Source organism: Amyelois transitella, chromosome 14 (assembly GCF_032362555.1).
Source record: "Amyelois transitella isolate CPQ chromosome 14, ilAmyTran1.1, whole genome shotgun sequence".
Taxonomy (NCBI): domain Eukaryota; kingdom Metazoa; phylum Arthropoda; class Insecta; order Lepidoptera; family Pyralidae; genus Amyelois; species Amyelois transitella.
In genome coordinates, this window is record NC_083517.1 from 3,870,383 (window position 1) to 3,893,047 (window position 22,665).

General features: G+C 33.5%; 2 protein-coding genes across 2 annotated transcripts in view; one reads left to right on the forward strand and one right to left on the reverse strand.

The window, feature by feature from the left end:
• Positions 1 to 4,561, forward strand: part of LOC106130842 (uncharacterized) — a 63,728-nt gene extending 59,167 nt beyond the window's left edge. Inside the window, exons 10-14 of the mRNA XM_013329772.2 lie at positions 710 to 832; positions 2,128 to 2,373; positions 2,969 to 3,141; positions 3,759 to 3,914; positions 4,412 to 4,561. Coding sequence (XP_013185226.2) covers positions 710 to 832; positions 2,128 to 2,373; positions 2,969 to 3,141; positions 3,759 to 3,914; positions 4,412 to 4,522 — 809 coding nt within the window. The 3' untranslated portion in view covers positions 4,523 to 4,561. The remainder of the gene's footprint in view (positions 1 to 709; positions 833 to 2,127; positions 2,374 to 2,968; positions 3,142 to 3,758; positions 3,915 to 4,411) is intronic.
• A 3,047-nt stretch (positions 4,562 to 7,608) lies between these two features.
• LOC106130843 (glucose dehydrogenase [FAD, quinone]-like) lies at positions 7,609 to 10,582 on the reverse strand. Its single transcript, XM_060947814.1, has 2 exons — positions 10,505 to 10,582; positions 7,609 to 9,774 (listed from the first exon to the last, which is right to left on the reverse strand). The coding sequence occupies exon 2, from the start codon at positions 9,772 to 9,774 to the stop codon at positions 7,909 to 7,911; it is 1,866 nt and encodes a 621-aa protein (XP_060803797.1). The 5' UTR covers positions 10,505 to 10,582; the 3' UTR covers positions 7,609 to 7,908.
• Between the last annotated feature and the right edge of the window lie 12,083 nt (positions 10,583 to 22,665).

Consider the following 22,665-nt stretch of genomic DNA (forward strand, 5'->3'; position numbering starts at 1 on the left):
TTCTTAATAACGATTAGATTCAAGATGATTCTTTTGTTGGCATTTAGCTATAACTTATTTGATAAAAACCTTTATAAATTTTGATCAATATTTTTTATTTATGAAGAAATTTTCCTAAATTCGATAAGTTGAAATTCAATTCGTTTTTCTTAAAATTTTGACAATGTTTATAGCAAGCACTATTAAAGTACTTCTACGAATTATAAAAATGACAGTAATTACTTTCATAGAGATTTTTCAAAACACATTTTGCACAGCTTAAAACACATTGAAAGTACAGCAAACACTCAATTCGCCAAAGACTCCACAGCTCATGTGATTCTTTCTACAACAAAAATCTAACTAGTAGCTATAGGTATTTCTCCCCTTTTACTGCCAGCAGTCTCAGTATTTTTATATATTTTTGTTTTATAATAACATACCTTACATTCTAAAAATGTAATTAAAATAAATCCTATTATAGGGATTTGGCTCTCTTGCAAAATTAACAAAACGAAGAATACTTCCGTTCTGTGTAGTTTCGGAAAACGAACCAGATTTTTTGTATTTGAAACGTAACTCAATGCTTTTGTAAGAATTATTTTCCTATGTGATAACACTAAAAGTACTTTAAGCCTTTCTTGACCCTTAAAGCGAAAAAAAACACACAAAAACTCTCACTATGCATGAGCCCACACACACAAAACACTAAGCGTCGTATTTCACGCAGATAAACCAAGCAATTCGGTAGAACCGGAGCCTTCAGAGGCGAGGACCCATCGAGCACACACTGTAGCCGTGACTTTGGCCAGCCCAGTACCACCTAGTAGAAAACAAAAGCTAAGCCTGACAGGTGAGGCCACAGAGCAACGACACTCATGCTATCCTCCTTGCTCTGTGGATGAGATGCTGTCAGCCATTTTGATTATCCGTAACACAGACTGTTGGATAAACATTTTCGAACACGCTGTCTGTAGTCTTTCATTTCTGCTAGATTAAACACGCTGCCAACATAGTCCCTTCAACATTGGTGTTTGAATCCTAAATGAAAATGAGCCAGTCACCAGTTCTGTTGCGAAAACAATAGTACAGTTAAGACACCAATGTCCACGTCATATCATATTTCTATTTTGTACCTAATAAATTCCATGAACTGATAGCCAGGGTAACCGATTAGTTTCACTCTTTCGAAATATGAAATTTATATACATATGTCACGAAGCACTAGGGTATAATTTTGCTGCTTTATAAAATTTTTAAATCAAGTCGTCAATATAGTGATAGACGTAAATTTTAAAGAATAAAAACTAAATTACGAAGCGTCACTTTTTTCACGTAAAATAAAAGGCAGCACTAGTCAGTGACAACCATTTAAAGTTATAAATTTTTGTTCTTGAAGGTCAATAATGACGCTTGCATGATTAGTATTTTTTTTAAATATATGGCTAATGTATAACAATCATCGTGGAACAAAATACTGAATTTAAAGATTTTATAAATACAATTTGGGGCTTACTACATTTTTGGCTAGCTGTGTGACCATCGCCTTCCGTGTATCAATAAATATTTTTTATGTATTTTTAATCCATTGTGAATGATACTACCACAAGCGCATGATATTTTACTACCCAATACTTCACAATATGCACTTTATACACTTTATCATAATAATTCACTATTCTAGCTGGGCCCTTCGGTCATTTGTGTTCCCTAATAAAATCTTGTACATCATAAATTTATAGACTATAGCTATACCTATATGAAATAATTATTATGTTTGTTGTGATTATCATTACTCTTCTTCATTACGCTAAAAAAGCACAAAAATTAAATTCATATCAGATGTATTGTAAACTCTATCCGAAAATTACCAGTGGTAGATAAATGTTTGATTTTTAAGTTTGAAATAGTTCCTAATACTTACTTACTTAACTGATAACATTTGATTAGTCAACTCCTTATTGTATTAATCTGCTAACTAATCTAATTAAGTCTTGATTTTTTTATCTTGAAATGAAAATGAGAAAGTAAATATAATAATTACAATTTTAACTTTCGACGAAAATGACAAAACTTAACTAATTAAAAATATGTGCAATAAAATGTTACTTTCAACAGCAAAAAACTTATTTCGTCAAAACCTTACAGTACCACCCCACGGCTACGAACTGAACAACTTGGACAACGAAGCTTTAGATGCTCCTAACGTGTACCAGGAGGACATAACTCGACAGCGGTATGCCGAACCAGTGTTCCCGGTAGATTCTGACGAACCGGTCTCAATGCCAGCAGAATTGTCAAGCGATGAACGATTCAAGCATTCCAACCCGGCTTATCAGAGCGCCGTGCTTCATTCAACCAGTGATAGCGCTTCGGACGGACATAAGGATGATAGTAAGTAGGAAGGCTAATTAACGCGGGATTCTCGTAGACGATGGGTTAGAAACAGATAAATAGAAATAGAAGTAATAAATAGTTATTGACTAGACTAAACTGGAAGTATGGAAGTTGCGTTATCGCTCGTTACGCTTCAGAGGTAGGCGTTCGCTTTGGACCTCAGAAGTTAAAATGAACTTTTATTTTAATATTCGTAATTGTCTATTACGGCAATATATGCCGTGTGGTTCTCGTCACCAATAGAAAAAAAGAGTAGTACTATCTATCTCTTTCCCATGGATGTCGTAAAAGGCGACTAAGGCTTACAAACTTGGGTTTCTTCTTTTAGATTTTAGGCGATACGCTAGCAACCTGTCAATGTTTGAATCTTAATTCTTATCATTAAGCCAAACAGCTTCTAGCCCGCAAGAGATATGGACGTGATGATATGTATGTATGTCTATTAAGAAAAGTATCAAATATCCTTATGTTTTCTACATATGTGGCGTTATACTAAGTTGTCGTGTACTTTATAAATGTACGGTAATTCTGAAAAAACTGTCCATTTTATAGAAAATATGCAAATGTTAATTTTTGTTACAACTCTTTTCAGATAATGGACTGAAGAAATGGAAAGGTGTAGCTCTTTCACCAGAAAACGAGCGTAAAGTGGTCAAAATGGAGGTGCCGGCACTTCCCCAGCCCATACTCAAGGAAACGGATATCGTCCAAAAGGAGAACATAAAGCCTGATGAACCGACGGATAACACCAATACAGAACCTACGGTAAGTTTGATTGTCACTTACACATCATCATCATCATCATAAATCATAAAATAATCATGATTTACACATTTTCAAAGAAAAGAATTCCATGAAATTGATAAATTGTTGATATATTATTTGAACTGTGCCAATATTTGGTCGGACCTTAGGCCACATAACATAACGATAGAGAATGCAATTGGGAACACGCAAGAGAGAGGAATAACATTTGATCTAACTATGTCAGAATCTGCGGTACAATTATAAATTGAGCTGGTTACGGCAACACTTCAAACGGCAGGGACGGAAACGCCAATGGCGTCATCAAAAATCGAAAAATATAATAGTTACTAACATATCCTACAAATATTATAAATGCGAAAGTTTGTATGTCAGGATGTCAGATGGATGTTTGTTACTCATTCACGCAAAAACTACTGAACCGATTACGATGAAATTTGGTAAGTAGTTAGTTGAAGACCTAGAATAACATATAGGCTTTTCATCTCGGAGTTCCCGTGGGATTGATTCTACGCGAACGAAGTCGCAGGCGGCATCTAGTAACCTATATTTAAGTTGATAGGACAGATTTGTTAAAATAAGTATGTACGTTCATTGATAGTTTTCTTTCTCCACAGATCGTGACAGTTGAACTCAATCGTGGATGGAACAGTCGTCTAGGCTTCAGCGTCCAGAGTCATCCAGAATCCGGTCAGAGCTACATCTCAGCGGTTTACAACGACAGCGTCGCTGCAAGGGACGGCCGGTTGCGAAGAGGGGATGTTATATTACAGGTTAATAAATACATGCATATTTTATGTCTTTGTCCTTTGCCAATAGCCTCGAAAAGATTCAAGGGCTATGGAATGATGACTAAGTGAAAGGTTGCTAGTCAAGCCCCTAAAAGAATCTCGAGTTCAATGCGATCCATCAAAAGCCAAATGACCGACGGCCGCATTATCTTGATACATACATACATACATATGGTCACGTCTATATCCGGGGTATAGTGCGGGGTAGACAGAGCCAACAGCTTTACAAAAAGGTCGGCAGTCCGGATGGTGTTGACCCAGTGACATCAACCAAACAGCCGTTGGGTGTTTGACTTGACTCGCAGTAAACTCTAGAATCTCTTAACACAACTGTCCTGTTCTGATTACTTGCTTAAATTTTGAAGTACACTCTTAAAAATTATCCTAACTAGCCAAAATTAAAACATAGGAATAAATTTCACATAGTTTTCAAATGCATCTCAACAAACTAGGAGTAAATTATGCAATTACTTTTTCAGGTAAACGATGAAAACGTGACGTCAATGAAGACACCAGAAGTTATAGACTTACTACGGATTCTACGAGGCTCCATCTGCATCACAGTCTTAAGGCCACCAAACTCAAAATGAACGACATCCAAATTTAAAAGTCAAGAAATTTTGTACTAATGACAGATAATGTTATAATATCAATATTAAGTCGATCCTGCGCAAGAAAAAATTGGGTCGTACCAAACTTCAAATTCGTTTCGGAACTTTGCAAGTTCACATTTTTCCTAACAGACAGCTGGAAGCTCGTAAAGTATCTAGCAAGTTGAATTAGGTATCTTAATTGGTAAAAAGTTAGATAAAAGAAAGATTAAGGCTAATATCATACGTATACGTGTGGAAGCTCATTATGTTCAGAAAAAAATAAATGTTAATTTATTTGATTGGTATGTAAAGTTAAATGAGGAGATATTATAGGGAAGATATATAACTTCATTTCAGAAGGAGATCGTTATTTTGAAGTTCCTATAGGACTAGAAATTTAAAATCATGATTAATTAGAACAAAATGATAGTGTATGTAGATCTGTTGTAGAATCTCATAGCTCAGACTAACGAGAAGACAATTTATAAGAAAATAAGTTTAATGATAAAGATGTAAAGCTATGGTATGGGTTATGCCTTTCATAATAATTCCTGTAAACGACCAACACACACAACGAAACCTATTTTTCTTTACTGAATAGCAATATCATCATATTGACACATCAGCATAAAATACTATTTTAAGAGGATACTACATACAATAACAAGAATTTCAGAAACTATACAAGTTTTTGAAAGTATAAGTCATAATAAATATAGTCTCTTAAAAAATGTATATTTTAAGATGCTTAATTGCACCATATTACTATACCTATGAATAATCAAACCATAGTTAATTATGTTCCCGCTCAGTCAAATTTAACACAAACGATAATGAAACTATTAGCTCAGGCTATACGAGCCTGCCAGTGTAGTTCACACTAAATTGGTGAGAAATCCACAAAAACCGAAGTAGCAATTGTGAAATGCGATTTTATAATGAGTTGAGGTTATAGTATGGCCTAACCTATTACTAGGGTGTAAATATTTAAAATATGTCTTCTATGGTGCAATGCAACCCTAATACCTTTCTTTTATATAGATAATTTGCACTGTTTCGGTATATGCTTCATAACAAATATTTAAGCACACTGTTGTACCTAAATTTAAGATCAAATCAACTTGCATAATTCACAAAAATCGAATGTAAATCTTTGAATCAAGATATATTGTCTAAGTCCGTACTATTATGATAAAATAATTTAATTTCCTGTAACTAAAATAAAATACTATATTTATCGTACCTAGATCGGGAGTTCCAAATAATGAAATTATATTTTTTACAAACTTTCATTATACAGTAAAATTAAACGTACGTATTATCGAACTTTGTTTTTATCTCTTTGATTTAATTCAAGTCAGTGCATTAATACCTGAAAAGCATTCGAAACCACACCTGCTTACAAAATGTTTTGAATTATAATAATTGTAAAAAAGTATGTACTTAATATTTAAATCTTATACTTACAACATGAATGCGAATAAGCACTTCATATGGAGTCTAGTCAAATTCAAATAAAATTTTGGTCAGTTCTTCGAAAATATTATATTGCAAATGCAGTCGTAAATTAAAGTTGTAAAATATTTATAAGTACATATTTTTCAAATCTATCGTTATCATATTCAAAGATTTTATTGACAAATCAAAACTAGTGAATCTATTTTAATAAAACTAGAATAAGCTATAAGACTAGATAAATTGATTATATAATAATGTGTAGAAATAAAGATCCTTGCACACAAATGACCTGATCAAATCAAACAAACTGATATTCTAAAACAATTGTGATGGATTTTGTGTTAGATTTACCGTGTAAAATTTAGATGTATTGATAAATTAATGTTGAAGTATTGATAAAGCTAATAATGTAGTTACGGGATCCAGTACAGAAAGGGTGCTTACCATCAAAACTGCCTACCACCTATCTGTGAAATTCAATAAAGTCGACTAGAAAAATTATGCATTTTATAGTAATTTCCTGAATTAATTTTGATAGCTTACGATCACAGGAAAAATATTTATGTTATGATGAGAAATTAAAAGCAAATGCAAATGAAAAACATGCGGAATGTGCATATCAGTTATCTATTGTTGATATAATATTTTTTCCTAGGTATTATTATTTACGATGAGAAATCCATGAACGAAATTTCAAACTCTGTTGTTTCTCCATGAAATCATATATTTGCAAATAATTCATATAGGAAATGAATATAGCACCTAATGTATAATTAGGTTTACATTTTAATATTTAAAGATTTTATTTATTTGTTTGTAATGAGTAAACCCTGAAAATGCTAATTACATCAAGTTCTTAAATGGCATATTTTGAAAGTCTATAGAATATTTTTTTGTAATTTTTAAATTACATCGGCACTTAAAAACTTGGCTAAATATTTATTGTCCACATTGCTCGTGTGGTTAATAAAATGTAGGTGGTTAGATACGGGGCGCAATAAATATAAAATATAATTAAGTATAATTTCATCATATTCATTAAAATTACATAAAGATATTTAAAAATGTCTAGTTGCAATCAATCGTGATCTCAGAACTATTTTATTAATAAACATTCGTTATCAAAATAAAATTGCAGTTTCTTTAAACATGGGGAGATAAAATAAACTTCTCACATTAAATAGTAAAATATGGTTTATGTGAAAATAAAATCGCCCAAATTATTGAATAAGACGTTTTCTGTCTACAATCACAGTAATAATGCTGTATCTAAATTTATTCAGATTCTGTTGTCCTCTAATGAATCCTAATTATTCAAACTATCTATATATAGTAATTCGAGAAAAAATATGATTATTTAAAATTTTAAATTGATCTCCTGTTGTTGTTTAATTTTTTTTAAAGATGTAGAATTTATTAGCAATGTTCAACACGTAAGTAGACTTCATGCACGTTAATATTTCTCAAGTCGTATTACTTTCAAGATGATTGTTTTAATAGAATGATGCTCAATCGGAAGTTAGGTCATTTTCACACTGCTTGCTAGTCTTGCCTTACTGGAGTCTGGGCCGTAGTCGTGGCATTAGTTAATTTACGGAAACATCGTGTATCACAGTCATAAAAATAATGGGATGTATTATACTAATTGTTAAGTAAATAAAATAATTACAATCAATATTTTACCGTCGTTTTATTTATATTTTGTAATTTCAGAAGTAGGCCTTCTATCGAATTAAGTAATTAATCTATCCTTTATGTCGTTCTTTGTACTCAAACTCCTAAATGCAAAACATATTTTAGACGCTTTTATGTTGCACTTTCACGATCAATTATGTTTCTAACCTAAATATATAATAGGTCCATCAAGAAAGACATTTACTGATATAAAATTTGCACTAATTTAACTAGATACCAAATTCAGTTTATTATAGTCGACCCCAGTCTTGTTTAATCATATCTGCTCCTTTTTCGGCTATCATGTAAACTGGAGCATTTGTGTGACTTGAAACAACTTCTGGCATAATGCTTGCGTCTATGACTCTCACCCTTTCTATGTTATGCAGTCGTAATCTAGCATCTACAACCGCAGTAGGATCATCTTTGGCACCCATTTTACAAGTTCCACTTTGGTGATAAATGGTAAAAGTAAACATCTGAGCTTGACATGCAAAATAAGCGTCACTCCCAAATGAGCCATACTTTAAACAGTATTTTATAGGCACATCGTACAATTTAGCTCCAATTTTTTTCATTGCTGGTTGTTTAGATATATCAATTGCCAATTTAATACCTTCTACTATCTTTTGCAAATCTTCTGGATATTCAAAATAATTAGGTATTAATAATGGGTGCACTTTTGGATCTCTGCTCTGTAACATAACTCGGCCTTTTGACTTCGGTCTCATTAACATGGGGAAGACCATAAAAGAATCAGTACTTCCAAGCGGTCCATAAGTATCACCATAAATTTTTTCGTTAAATCCAAAATTGCGATGTATAAGTGGATCGAAATTCAAACCACCTCCAAGGAATAACAGTTCCATGTCAGGCCACCCAGAAGCATTGAATTTGTCATCTAAATTCGTAAACACTAACGCTTCACATCCACCTGGAAGAGCCAGAGGTCCCTTGTGTGTTTTCATCCAATTGTAAACTAAATCTAAATGAAATAAGACATATTCTATACTTGAAGGATCCTTCTGCTTATTAACCACGAAGTGCAACCCACCAGCAGCTATATGATCCATTAAATTAAATCCAACAGGTAAATCTTTTACTACTGGAATTCTCACCGAATCAAGGTGACTCTTTGGTCCTATGCCTGAGAGCATTAGCAATTGTGGTGAGTTTATTGCTCCTGCAGATATTATTACTTCTTTCCTTGCCAGTATATTATATTTTTTACTCCTTTTTTCTAACTCAACGCCTATTACTTTAGTCTTCGTATCGTCAAATATAAGTTTTGTGACCATACTTTTTTTGGTTAAGTAAAGGTTTGGTCTTCCATTAATGGGATGTAAGTAAGCTCTGCTTGAACTGTGTCTTGTTCCATTTTTCATTGATAACTGTAAATAAGACACACCTGATGGATTTCCTCCGTTATAGTCTTTGTATTCAAATCCTAATTCCTGAGCTGCTTTAACCCATGCTTTAGATTTTGCAGTGCGGTAAGGAGTATATTCTACATTAAGATAACCATCTTGGCCATGAGTCTTAGGGGTATTTAATTTGGGTATATTGAAATTCTCAATTTTCTTAAAGTATGGGAGCACGTCTTCCCATCCCCAGCCTTCATTACCCATAGCTTCCCATGCATCGTAATCAAGCTTGGCGCCTCTCGTATATATCATATAGTTTAAGACACTTGAACCTCCAACAACTTTTCCTCTAGGCCAATTGCATTGTTTGTTTTGAAGTCCAGTACAATATTTATGTGAAGGCTTCGTTTTGTAGTTCCAATTTGCTGTCGTGAACTGAAGGTAATTAGCCATCATTGGTATGTCCATTATAAAATTTTCCTTATCTCCAGCTTCGACGAGCAAAACTTTCCATTCGGATATTTCGCTGAGACGATTGGCTAAGACGCACCCAGCAGTGCCGGCGCCAACAACTATGAAGTCATATTCAGGGAGGAGGTCACTTACATCAGGAGGTTCATCTCCGAGCTCACTAGTTCCTTCTTGGACAAAATCCATAAAAGCCGTGATCGGGTCGAGCGTTTGTGTTTGTGGCGAAAGTAGAACAGCAAACAACACAGATATCAGGGGTGAAGATTTTCTTTGATGGCACATCTGAAAAGAAAGCTTTAAATCAACAACTTCAATTTGTCGCAAAAATAAAAAAGGTGTCTTTGATATGCTGTATTCTGTATATTTCTGTATTGTATATATCGTATTCTAGGTGCTCAAATTAAGTTTAATTTGTAGATCAATGAATTGATGTTAAGTGAAGTGATATTAAATTATTTGCTACTTGGGGTTTCATAAATGTTTTTGTTTGTATAAAACATTGGGAATTATGTTATTTTTTCTTAGTTTTTAATAGATTGAAGCTGTAGTAAGAAAAACATGAAACATTTAAGTCTTTATTTATTTTTACTTTAACTTATTTATATACATATTACACTTACATTTAGAGATTAGATACCCCTAGCTGGATTATTTTGAATCGCTCACGAAACTGTTTTAATAGTAAATGAGTAACAATTAGAAAAATGAATAATAAATTGAATAAATGCAATACTTATGTCAAATTGAGCGCGTAAGCATTATTGTAATTAATTATCATTGAATTGAAAAAGGCGTTACAAAATCATGATTTACAGATGTCTAGGTGTATTCTGTACCAACCTACAGTAATTTGAACGGTGACCATTTTAAATTTAAAAGCCAAGTAAGTGGGTTCCGTACCATGAATTCTTTGGAACAACTAGGAACACTCGCCAGAATAGAAGAATAAAAAAAAAATAATCAAAATCCATATAGTAGGTAGATTTTTAAAAATAAAATTATATATACTTACAACAAATATTTCAAATTTATTTTTTGGTGACCTTCACGGCACAAAATGACACAACCATAGGACGTAGTTCAAGTATTACTATACAATACATTGTCGAAGATGCATCTAGTTTTATTCATCAAAAATAACCTCGGCATTTGCCCCGACTTTGTATGTAAGTAAGCAACCTCTAAGACCAAATTTCACAAAGTAGGGATATTGGTGCCGTGTGGTTCCCGGCACTAATAGAAAAATAATAGGACCACTCCATCTCTCTCCCATGGATGTCGTAAAAGGCGACTAAGGGGTAGGCTTATAAACTTGGGATTCTTCTTTTAGGTAATGGGCTAGCACCCTGTCACTATTTGAATCTCAGAATTGAGATTCAAAAAGAATCTTAAAGCCAAATAGTCGAACGTGGCCTATCAGTCTTTACAAGACTGTTGGCTCTGTCTACCCCGCAAGGGATATAGACATGATTATATGTATGTATGTAGGTATATTGGTATGTTTTTTTTTCAATTGTCTATAAAATATATATACAATTCTAAGGTTCCGCAGCCAAATAGCAAAAATCCAAATAGTTTCGTTTCATCAGGACCGTATGTCATAGCCATTTTTTTCGGGGGAATGTGTCTGTATTATCAGTTTCAAATTTGGAAGTTATTACAATGAACCGCAACATAATTGAACAGTTTGATTTTAAAAATAAAATTAGTATATCAGTACCACTCCATACACGTACTCCTTTCATCATTACGGAAGAAAAAACACAAACATAAAATCACGCCTTTTTCCCAGAGAGTATTTAAGAGCGTCGGTAGTCGAATCAGTAAGGTACATACATACAATCACGTCAATATCCCTTTCGGGGTAGACAGAGCCAACAGTCTTGTAAAGACTGATAGGTAAGGTGCCCACGAAAAATGCGTAATACGCAGAAAGATTCAAATCTCACCTCAGCCATGAACCTGTTTTCGAAGGTTATGTACTTATATTAGTTTGAATACTAACTAACCGATGCTCCTTACGGTGACAGAATATAGTTTGGAAACCTGCACATTCAGGCAACTGGATGTGTAACCATGATCGACCCAATACGTTTAAGGTTTGAATGGTATGAAAGGCAAACTATGTGAGTGATGAGGATGCAACCGAGACTAAAGCCAGGAGGAAGAAATTTCAATCGGTAACAAGTAGGGTAGTAAAAGGTTCGTGTAAGTTTATAGAATATAGTATGGCTTGATGAAATTTATAACATTTGAAAAAATTTTGATAAAAATGGAATGTTTCGGAACCTTTTGTGCGTGAGTCCAACTCGCATACATACAAATTGTCATGTCTATATCCTTTGCAGGAAAGACCGATTCAACAGCCTTCAAAAGACTGATTCAGCTTTTTGGCTTTCTAAAAGAAGAATCACAGTTTATAATAAGTACTATCTTTTAGTCGCCTTATACAACATGGAAAACCATGGAAAAGAGAATGGTGGTAAGGTAAAAAGTTGTTCTATTCTCTTTTTTATTGGTGCCGGGAACCACACGGCTGCAATTGGCTGCAATTGTTCAACTTGTCAATCAAATATGTAAATCAAGTCAAGACGTCACATACTTATCATCTTAATTTTATTTTGAGACAAAGTATTCACAAATTTAACACTTTCAGGCTGCGCCTTTTGTATACCACCTGCCTATTGTCATTTGAGTTTTATATGAAATAAAAAATCTGTGTTAGTGATTAGCTTCCAAGATGGGTCGTTGCGCCGCAGTAAACCCGATGCTCACAAGCTAACACAACCGATCATATTACCCGGGTTGTATCATGAAACGCAACATGCTGATTGCACATGCAATAACTGACGTGCACCCGATGAGCGTGACGTTTAACTGTGCATCATCGTCATCGGCCATCCGCAACCGTCTATATTTGACGTGAGAAAAAAATATAAAAGTAAACGACAAACATTGAGAATTATGTAAATGTCTTCCTCGTGAATGATACTCGTAATGCTGAATTTGAAAGCGAAGAAAACATACTGTCTACGAGCTGCTTCTCTTAACGTGCAGATTGTAAAAATCAAAGGAAAGGCTAATTAACATGAGATTCGTTTTCAGTGGTTAAAATGCGTGATGCGCAGAAAGGCACTGGTACGAATCCCGCCTCGGCTATATACCCATGACTACTTTCGAAAGTTATAGGATTATATATAGGCTATACATAAACTGAATGTGTAGCCATGATCGGGCCATGATATACGGGTTAGGTCTGCCTGCAAAGGCTGCGAAGATCTTCGTGTAAAAACCTGACTCACCCAGTCCAGGATCATCGTCGTAAAGGGGCACCCCGTGCTCATCTCGGCAGGAGGAAGATTCGACCTAACTTAATGTACAAATCATGCCGTTCCAATGGCACTCTATAAACCATCTTCTCTCTTTAGGTCTTCTTAAAATGGATAATAGAGCGCATCGCCATCGTAAGATTGTAATTAAAACATAAAAGAAAGTTAAATTCACTGTAAAATTAATTATCAAAAACAGTGTTGTAAATTAAAATATTTCAAACAAAGTATTAAGAAAGTAACTTTTCACTACTTTCTGTTGTAACAGTTACATTTAAATGAAGTCTTGGGGCATATGGCCGGTCACGGTCACCGCCGTCGGGCTCCGTTGGGCACGGACGCTATTGAGGGTTAGGACCTAATAGTACTACATTCATTTACTCCGCTTCGTAAAATTTAGATTAGATCCTTTACCGAGAAGTCCCCTGAATACTGTACACGACGCGACGGTTTAATTGATAATGCGATACCATGCAATGCGATGTTTTTGCGTTGAGGGAAGACATCGTGAAGTAACCAGCACATTTTCAGGCGCCAGTTGCCTGCATCAATTTAGGTAAGGTTTCCCAGCTAAAATTGCGTAGATCGGACGAAAGTCGCCTAGTATAAAAACCTAACTAACGATCCAAGTTAGTAAAAGGCGTACCCCGCAGACTCCTTCTCAAAGAACATTAAGCAAATTTACGGAAGAGGCAGTAGGTGGGATTATTTTATTGTTTCTTTTTTCTATAGTCACGGAAATGTCTAAGAATATAACTATCACACAAGGCATGACCCCGAATCGTAACAGCTAAAGGTGCAACTGGAAATAGGTGAAGATGATGAGCTAATGCTGTAATTTCCCTACTTCGAAAGAAATATGTATAATACATAATTTAAGAATATTTTTTTGAGAACTTGACCAAAGCAAGGAGTCTTAAACACGAGCATATTCATGCAGAAAAGGAGCCTGCCCTTAGCAAATACATGACAAAGCAAGTTGATTGAGGGGGGGTTGGCCGTTTGGCGAGTCAGTACTGTTCCTAGCGGTATAGTAACATTTATCACAACAACATATTAAAGTTCTAATCGTCAACCTTTTGGTGTAACTGTAAGTTCTAATGTTACTTACAGTTTAATTTCTAAACAATAGTCTTAGCCAAGGCTTCAACAAGAATTTTGAGGTTATGATTTTTCAATTATAGATCATTTAATTATATACCTATTCACTATGTATCGTAACTATGGTAGCAAATTTTGTGGACTGAAATGTGAAACATGCCATATATATTCGTTTTTATTTCAAGCAGTATTTTATGAGTAACGCATACATAAACGTTACTCACAAAATACCGCTTGAAACATATACAAAAAGTTAAAAAATTAATATAATAATTCCTTAACTCCTAAAAGTTTGTATTTGCATTGCGTGAAGATCATTACACCTGAGTCTGTAACCCACACGATTTTTACACAAGGTCTTTTACCTTATTTCTCTATGGCTCGATGAGCCTACAGCGGATGCATGATAAAATAAATCTGTGATGTGATATGTGACACAGATATATTTTTTTTGCTAGTGCGGGCAATGCGGTCTCTTCTCTTCCATACACAGGTCTTACAGATATTCCCTGGTCTTAAAGAAGAGGTGAAGGAAGTATAGGCACTTCCCATATAATGACAGTTCACAATTAACAGTTCATATACATACATACATATAATCACGTCTAATCCCTTGCTTGAAAAGACTGATAGGGTACGTTCAGCTGTTTGGCTTTTGAATTGAGATTCAAATAGTGACAGGTTGCTAGCCCATCGCCTAAAAGAAGAATGCCAAGTTTATAAGCCTATCCCTTATTTGCCTTTTACGACATCCATGGGAACGAGATGGAGTGGTCCTATTCTTTTTTTTATTGGTGCCGGGAACCACACTGCACAGAACACGAAACAGTTCACAAAGTTAAAAAATAACTCGTGACCAAAGTGTATAGGCAAAGATGAATGTAACATTAAACAAGAGTGAGCTGGAGCCTGGGGTGTAAATTTTTTATGTAATAAGTATTTTAATTAATATTCCATAAGATGAACATAATTGTATATACATATAATGTAGGTAACTGATTTGTGTGAATTGTCCGTAAAACTATTATAATGGGTTATCACAGGAAATTATTACTCCATTTTCTATAGTTTAATAAAGAGCTACGGATATGACATACCATAGGGCTAATGGCGTACCTAACTAGAAACACATCTGTTTATACACTCCTAATAAATACCTTCTAAGAAACATTCACCTTAGTAATTTAATACTTTTTATTTAGTACTTATAGGGTTTCCCTCCCATAATTACAACTTCCACTACCGGAACTGACTAATGCTTTTCACACTGCCTGCACATTGACATATGGGGGTGTATGATGTACTCGACGCAACACTATGGATGCCACAGAGTAAAATCCAGTGTAGACTCGCCTGCGGCCGCAACCGCACCTGTCGTTCAACGTTCTAGACACGCCGGAAAGAGGAAGTGCAGTGACTGTTCAAAGTTCGATTTTGAACAAATTTAGAACGTTTTGTTTTTTTTACTATTAAACAGTTTTGTTCCGTTCGAGAATTGTTTATTGTAAGTGCATAACCTTTTTCTTATCTTACTAGCTGTCCCGGCAAATGTTGTTTTGCCATATAATTTTTTTTTTTAAGTTATTTCTAGTTTAAAATAAATGTTAAGGGTGGACAACCCCTTACACGAAGGGGTATGAAAAATAGATGTTGGCCGATTCTCTGATCTACTCAAGCTCACAAAATTTCATGAGAATCAGTCAAGCCGCGTTATGGCACTTAAAAATTCTTACTTATCCAGCATATTTTTTAAAGAAATATGCGGGGATTATGGTAAGTGAAAAGGTTTAGTCTGCCTATACCTCCCGGAAAGAAGTGATTTATATATGTTCGTATGAGTAAAGAATTAAAAAAACTAGGTATCTAAATAGCAGTTTCTCAAATCCAATCAAAACAATCTTATTAAGGTTATTGACTTTTCATAATTTTTCTTTCTAAAAATTAGTAGGGTACGTAGCAATTTACGCGAGCTAATTTAAAGCGTAACATTTCTCTGCTTACATTTTTAAATTTTCACTTAAGTTGATTTCAATATCCACACAAATTATCTAAGGGCCGAAGATAATTCAGAAATTCACGGTTTTTTTGAATCAAGACGAAAAATCTGATGTCGAGATCTATTTACTAGGCTACGTCTAAAGAAATATTTCATATAAAATCATTCTTATTTAGAGAGCACTAAGGTTCAAATAGAGCATTGGACGTTATTTTTAGATACGTACAAATTACAGAGTTAAGTAGACCGGCACAGATTGCAATTTATAGGTCAAATTTTACTTTTTTGATGCACAAAATTATATCGCCAAAGAAAGTTCATTGAATTTTCTGTAATAAATAATGGGACTCGTGCTATTTTTTGCAGAATTTCATCAAGCCGTAATGGCAGATCATCATTTAAGCAATGATTTTTTTATTTATAAGTTTTTCCGCAACAAGTAAAAATACATATTATCATCATCTATATCCCTTGCGGGGTAGACAGAGCCAAAGTCTTGAAAAGACTGAAAAGCCACGTTCAGCTATCTTGATTAATAAAGGAATTGAGATTCAAATAGTGATAGGTTGCAAACCTATCGATTACAAGGAAAACCTAAGTTAATTAGTCTATCTAAAATATTATGACATATTTACCAAAGAAATATTAATGGTTAGCATTTGCTAAAGCATAAACGTAAATTTTATTAAGATAGGTAATATTTGTTGCCTGAGAATGAACCAATGAAATTGTTATTCTCTGCTTAACCATTTGTAAAATAACCAGACGATTTATTACAAAAATCAGTTAAGATTTGACCTAAAGATAAATTTTGTATTGCACAACTAATGATGGGAATATAATTTTACTTTACATTGTTACCAAATTTTTCTTTAATATACAAATGAAAAGTGAGAGGGCTTTGCTAACTTTAGATATTATGTTTGTGTTATTGGCAGCAGTGTTAAACGGGGTTTTAAAATTTTGTGGGTCATACTTCCGCTAGGAAAGTGGGGTTTATTGATGTTATAACAAAGATTGTTATTTTGATGCTTAATCACATAAGCCTAGGAAGTAATGAAAGAGATATTTTAAATGGTTATTGATAAGCTAAAGTGATAAAAGCAGTTCACATCTCAAATCTCAAAAGATTATGAAGCGTTGAAAAATATGTGTGATTTATAATTTTTCATTAATCAATTTAATACGATCATTTAATAATAATGACATGACATTTTAATCTCTCTCAATGTAAATAATACTGCTGCAAGTTGCGGTTTCCCTGGTACCTGATCATGTGGGTATAACATAGTAACTACATTTTCTAGATATCTTTTTGACTAGCCTTAATAAGCCATAAGAAGTTCATAAGAATTTCCTTTTGCTAAACTTAATATACATAGGTTAATTAGGTTCACTACCCAAAACGAAATGACTAACTCATTGTTTATCAAATTTTATCAAAAAAATAAAAAAAAGGCATCAAATATCAATATGCAAATAAACGAATAATGTGCTCAATAGCAATATAATAATTCCAAAGCAAAAAATACTGCTTCACTTAAACTCAATCTGCACACTCCCGTTACAATTATATTTTTAACATAATTGACGACAGTCTACGATACCAAATGACAACAGGAATTATTTCTTAGACTCAAAACTGATACTCGAAGTCTGACAGACAAGTGATGAGAATTTTCAAATTTCAAACATCTGCAAACACGCAAATATAAAACGAAAAAGATGGTAGGTACGATTTAATTTTCCTTTTTAATAACTTTTAATCATGCTTATTATATTGTATGCCAATAACTCATTCATCCATATCTTAAGATGAGTACAATAATGAAGATCAAATACAATTCTCAGAATCGGATCGCATCTCAGTGGAAATCGATTCTCACAGGTTTGAAATCGTGGGAGGCTTACACGTGCACAATGCATTATCGAAGATGTCACGACCACGCGATTAGAAATTGTAAAACAATGATTTTTACACCTGTGAGAGTAATTTATGCGAAAGATCCAAAATATAGGAGGGACCCAGTAGGTACTTTGTAAATACAATGGTAAATGGGTAAGTCACACAGATTAACCTAATCCAATATCGTAGTCAAAAGTCGTAGCATGTAACCGGGATTTACGCAAGGACGAACAAGATAAAAGTTCTTAAATAACCTGATGATGATAAGTGCAATAAAAAGAATGGTGTGGTCGATCTCAGCAGTTCCTTTCACAATCACAAAAAAATACGAGCTATGGAGATTTATGAAAATGATATAATTTTGTGCATCACGTAATTCGGAAAGGTGAAAGATTAAAAGAGATCGTTAAGAAAAGTAAATAAAAACAAAAACTGAGTACAAATTTAGATCGGCGACAAACGGAACGATGGCCGCCAAAAAACAAAAAGAAATATGAACTGGTAGTCAGATTGCATAATTGTAACGAAATCGAATTTTTCGTGAAAATATATTACGTATTTCAAGATTTTGAAAAGGATCTAAACTAGGCGATTTAACGTAGTACCTACCATATATTTAGCCAGGTTTCCTTGAAAAAGTTTAAGAACCATTTAATTTAATAATATTTGTCCATAATTAGCTCCTAAAGATACGGTACCATGGGTAAATACAAATAGACTTATGTGTTGATCGTTAGTTATTAGAATTAGAATTGTTCTACGGCTCCATTCGTAGCCGTCAGGTGTTTTTTCAGCTGCGAAGTAACCACGCAGGCTGTCACTGTCATGTTGTAGGTATGGAAGGAGAAAAGTAAAGGAACATCAAAAATGGAGCGGCGCGTTCAGTTTTATAGTTAAGAAGTATTCCTTTACCCATTGCCCTTGTCTGGAAACTCAGAAAAAAAACAGCTTTTACAGGACATCTGGCCCTGTCCCCTGGATCACGGTTGGGTGATTCCGATACGCTAAGTGCGCACGCCTCTTGCATCGACCAAATCGAAAAAAAACTAGAAAGGTGAAAATACAAAGTAAATATAACACCACTTATTTTTAACAATGTAGACCACCTTATTGTTTAATTAATAACAACGAAGTAAAATAATATTAATATATAAAATGTCGTAAACATAAGAAAGGCAGATTTTTCTGTTTATGGCATCTTTTTGTTAATTTAGTGTCAGAAAAATTCTTAAAATAGTGTAAGTACATACAATTGAGAAAAATCACTGGCCACCCATTTCGACAGACGTTCTTTTAGGTTTGCGATATTAAGTGTACTTATAAAGTTTTATAGTAACATTTGCACGATGCGGTTTTAGAGGGGGATAACAATCATTGCCACGGTGAATGCACATCGTGGTGCATACAGAAGGGAAATATTTTGACCTTAAAAGCCTTAAACGTAGACATTTGTATGCAGACTGCATTATTTAATAAAAATCTCTTTTCGCACTGAAAATAATACATATTTCGGTGAACAGAATTATTATCACGTTCTTTTACTTTCTCTAAGATATATTCTTTCTGCTTGTATCTATATATATAGTCGTCGTCTACTGGAAACTACCTACTCTACAAATGCCGACCTGGCATTGAATATCATGTAAGTATTTATTAGACAATTTTGTATTACGTGACTTTAAAAAATTAAATTGCATTTCTTTGTAATAATGCAGGCAGTGAACTTCTTCAAATCATACGTTCGTGAGTAATCCAAGTGTAAATTATTTTTGTCATGCCAGGCGTAAAGTACGCGCCTTCGCAAATTTACTGATCTCTCCAAGTTTTTATTACTAGATTCAACCTAACTGGGTTACCTAAACCTACCTACATGTTAGTGATGATTCGCGAATATTCGCATATTTTTGCATATTCATCTGCATTGCATCCGTGTTCGCAAATATACCTATCGCTACTTGTCATTCGTTCAAAAAAGAATAATCATGACATTATTACTATATTATTTCGCTATGTCAAGATGAAAAGTACGGATAACTTTGTTTATAGTCACAAACAAGTACCCTGCGATTATCCGTAATACCGAGATACTTTCGTATAAAAAGTTGCTCACCCGCTTCGGACCTCCGCATTTCTTACGATAGCCGTGTCATTGCAGTGGGAAAAGTTTTATTAAAACTTATGCGACTTTGATTGCTAACCGATTCCCTTACGATGAGGGAAAAGATCGTGAGTAAAATAAGTAAGTTAAGAAAACACACAAATAAACAAATTGATACAAAGCCAAATAATATTTGGAAGGTATATGATGTTTCCGAAATGGTATTAAAATATTAATAAAATCTTTACTAGGTACATATAAACTCTAATAATCAACACTACACCACCCCGCTTTAGAAATGAGGACCATAAATGTTCGATGCTCTACAATTTACTTAAGTCTTTTGCGTCATATTTTTTTTAATGTTGCTTAAAATCTCAAGTAACAAATAAACATATGTTTAGGTGTGGTAGTAGCAAATTACATATAATAAAAATATTGCGTTCAAGCCTCCATCTATCATTAAAAAGAGATTTGTGGCCAAAATCCGGAGAGACTAGCGTACTTTTATGAACAACCACATACTAGATATTTGAGTTAAAATTGGTATTTTGATTGAACGTCATTTGGAACACGCAACTCTATAATGTGGACTAAATATAAACTATTCATTATAATCATGTATGTAATAGATAAAAAAGAAAGTTTTTCGAGGCGTCTTTCAGACGTAGGTACTATTTAATTAACACTACATATGTAACGTTCTCTCAAACTTGAACATTAAAAGTAACTTATTTCGATCAATTTATTTTCATTCTCCTTACATACGTATTTCGAAAGCATTTTATTTCTTTGAACAATATATTTTTATCATTATTACTGTAGTAAAATAATAATTCGTTAAGGTAAAGTTTTTTAGAAAGCTGGCAACACTTATCGATTTGAATATTATTCAAAAGTTACACCTATTCAAATTTAGTATCATGTATCCAAATAGCGAAAAAGTCATGTTAAATGGAAGCTATTGCAATTATCTGTTGGTTTCTAAGTGTTTCAATGTATACCATAAATGTTCCGAAACTAACTACATTGTTACCATAACGTAGTTATTATTTATGTTCATTTGTATTATGTTTAATTGGATACATTGTTTTTGATTCGCAATTAACTACGATGACCGATTGCGCGAAAGTTATATGGCATAAAAGAAAATCTTATAAGCACACTTTTTTTGCAAAGAAGTTTCTTAATAACAATTAAGTAGTTAGCTACAGGGCTTACGTTTTGAGAACCGTTCATCACATAAAGAGGATAAATTCAATAAAAAAAGAAAGTAGAGAATTAAGTACAATGTTACACATTCGTATACAACGACGATGTCCTTTACGATCACAAAGAAGATGCTCGAAATAATCCCTTCAACCAAATAACCACTATAGTTCTCACGGATAGCATTTATAATATAAACCTTCCACAGAAAACTCTCTTTGAACTTTGAACAAAATCCTATCACAACTTTCCGAGATTAACGCATTACAGACAGAGAAAATAAGGAGATTTTATAATATCTAGTGAAGATGAATGTAGTGATACAAATTTTTCTATCTTACAGATGACCTACTTTGTTATCTAACGGCATTAAACTTTTTGTCTCTTAAAACATAACTTTGTCAAAATCAAGTTTATGCCGTAACTAAAATGAAATTAACAAGCTTAATTGTTATAATAAAGGTTCATTAATGTCATAATGTAACGGTTTAATTCTAGTAATACCTTCAATTACAGTCACCTACTTTTAAAATTAGCTGTTGTAATTTTATAGTAAACTATACACTATCGTCTAAAGATCCATGTCTAATTTTCTATAGCATCTTGTCACATTCGACACACATTTCTGCTTATTTTGGACATGAAGATAAATTGTTCTTCTTTAAACTTCTAATATACCTATGTAATATTTGGTTTATGCTGAATGTCGACTAGCATTTTAGACTAGGATTACTCCGGATGTCATGTAAGGCGACTAAGGGAATAGGCACAATCACAGGCGACTAAAGGGATACTCGTAAGTACAGCTTTTACCATCCAATTTGGGTTTCTCTGCAAAAGTAGCTAAGGGCCGGCGGGTCATGTTAACTGACTTGCCCAATCTATATTCATTGTCAAAAAGCGCACCCTGGGCTTCTCTCCAGACAGGTAAGAAATAACCGGGATTAATTAGAACAAGATTAATAATTTACAACATATTTTAAGAAAAGCTATTAAAATTTATATCAAATGTACATTTGAAGATGAAAGTGAGTGTTAATTAAATATCTTTACTCAGAAAGTATATCTTAGAGACTGATTCTAGTTAAACTAGCCTAGTTTACAATTCACGTGTGTAACGAAGGGTGGAAGCTTTCCCTTGTTATAACGGTTATTTTAACTGTAAATATGTTTTAACGAGTAAACAAACCTTAGGTAAGTTAGTAAACTTTACCTATTAAATAATTAATGTAACCAATTTTTGCCTAACATGAGTTAAATTCCATTACAATCTTAACCCGTTATATTTTGGGAGTTTAAAATCTTATTTACATCCATATAGCGTAGACTTATCTATTCATCGAGATTAAATTATTAGTCAGTATTTCTTTGGATCTTTTTTCGGGTTTACAGAAATGCTTAAATTATAGTACCTACGATAAAAGTAAAATGTGGTTAATAGTAAAAACTTAGAAAAAGTTATTATAAAAAGTTTCACAAAAAATTAGTTTTTGCGGAATAAACAACAATACCTGTTATCAAATTTATTTTTATA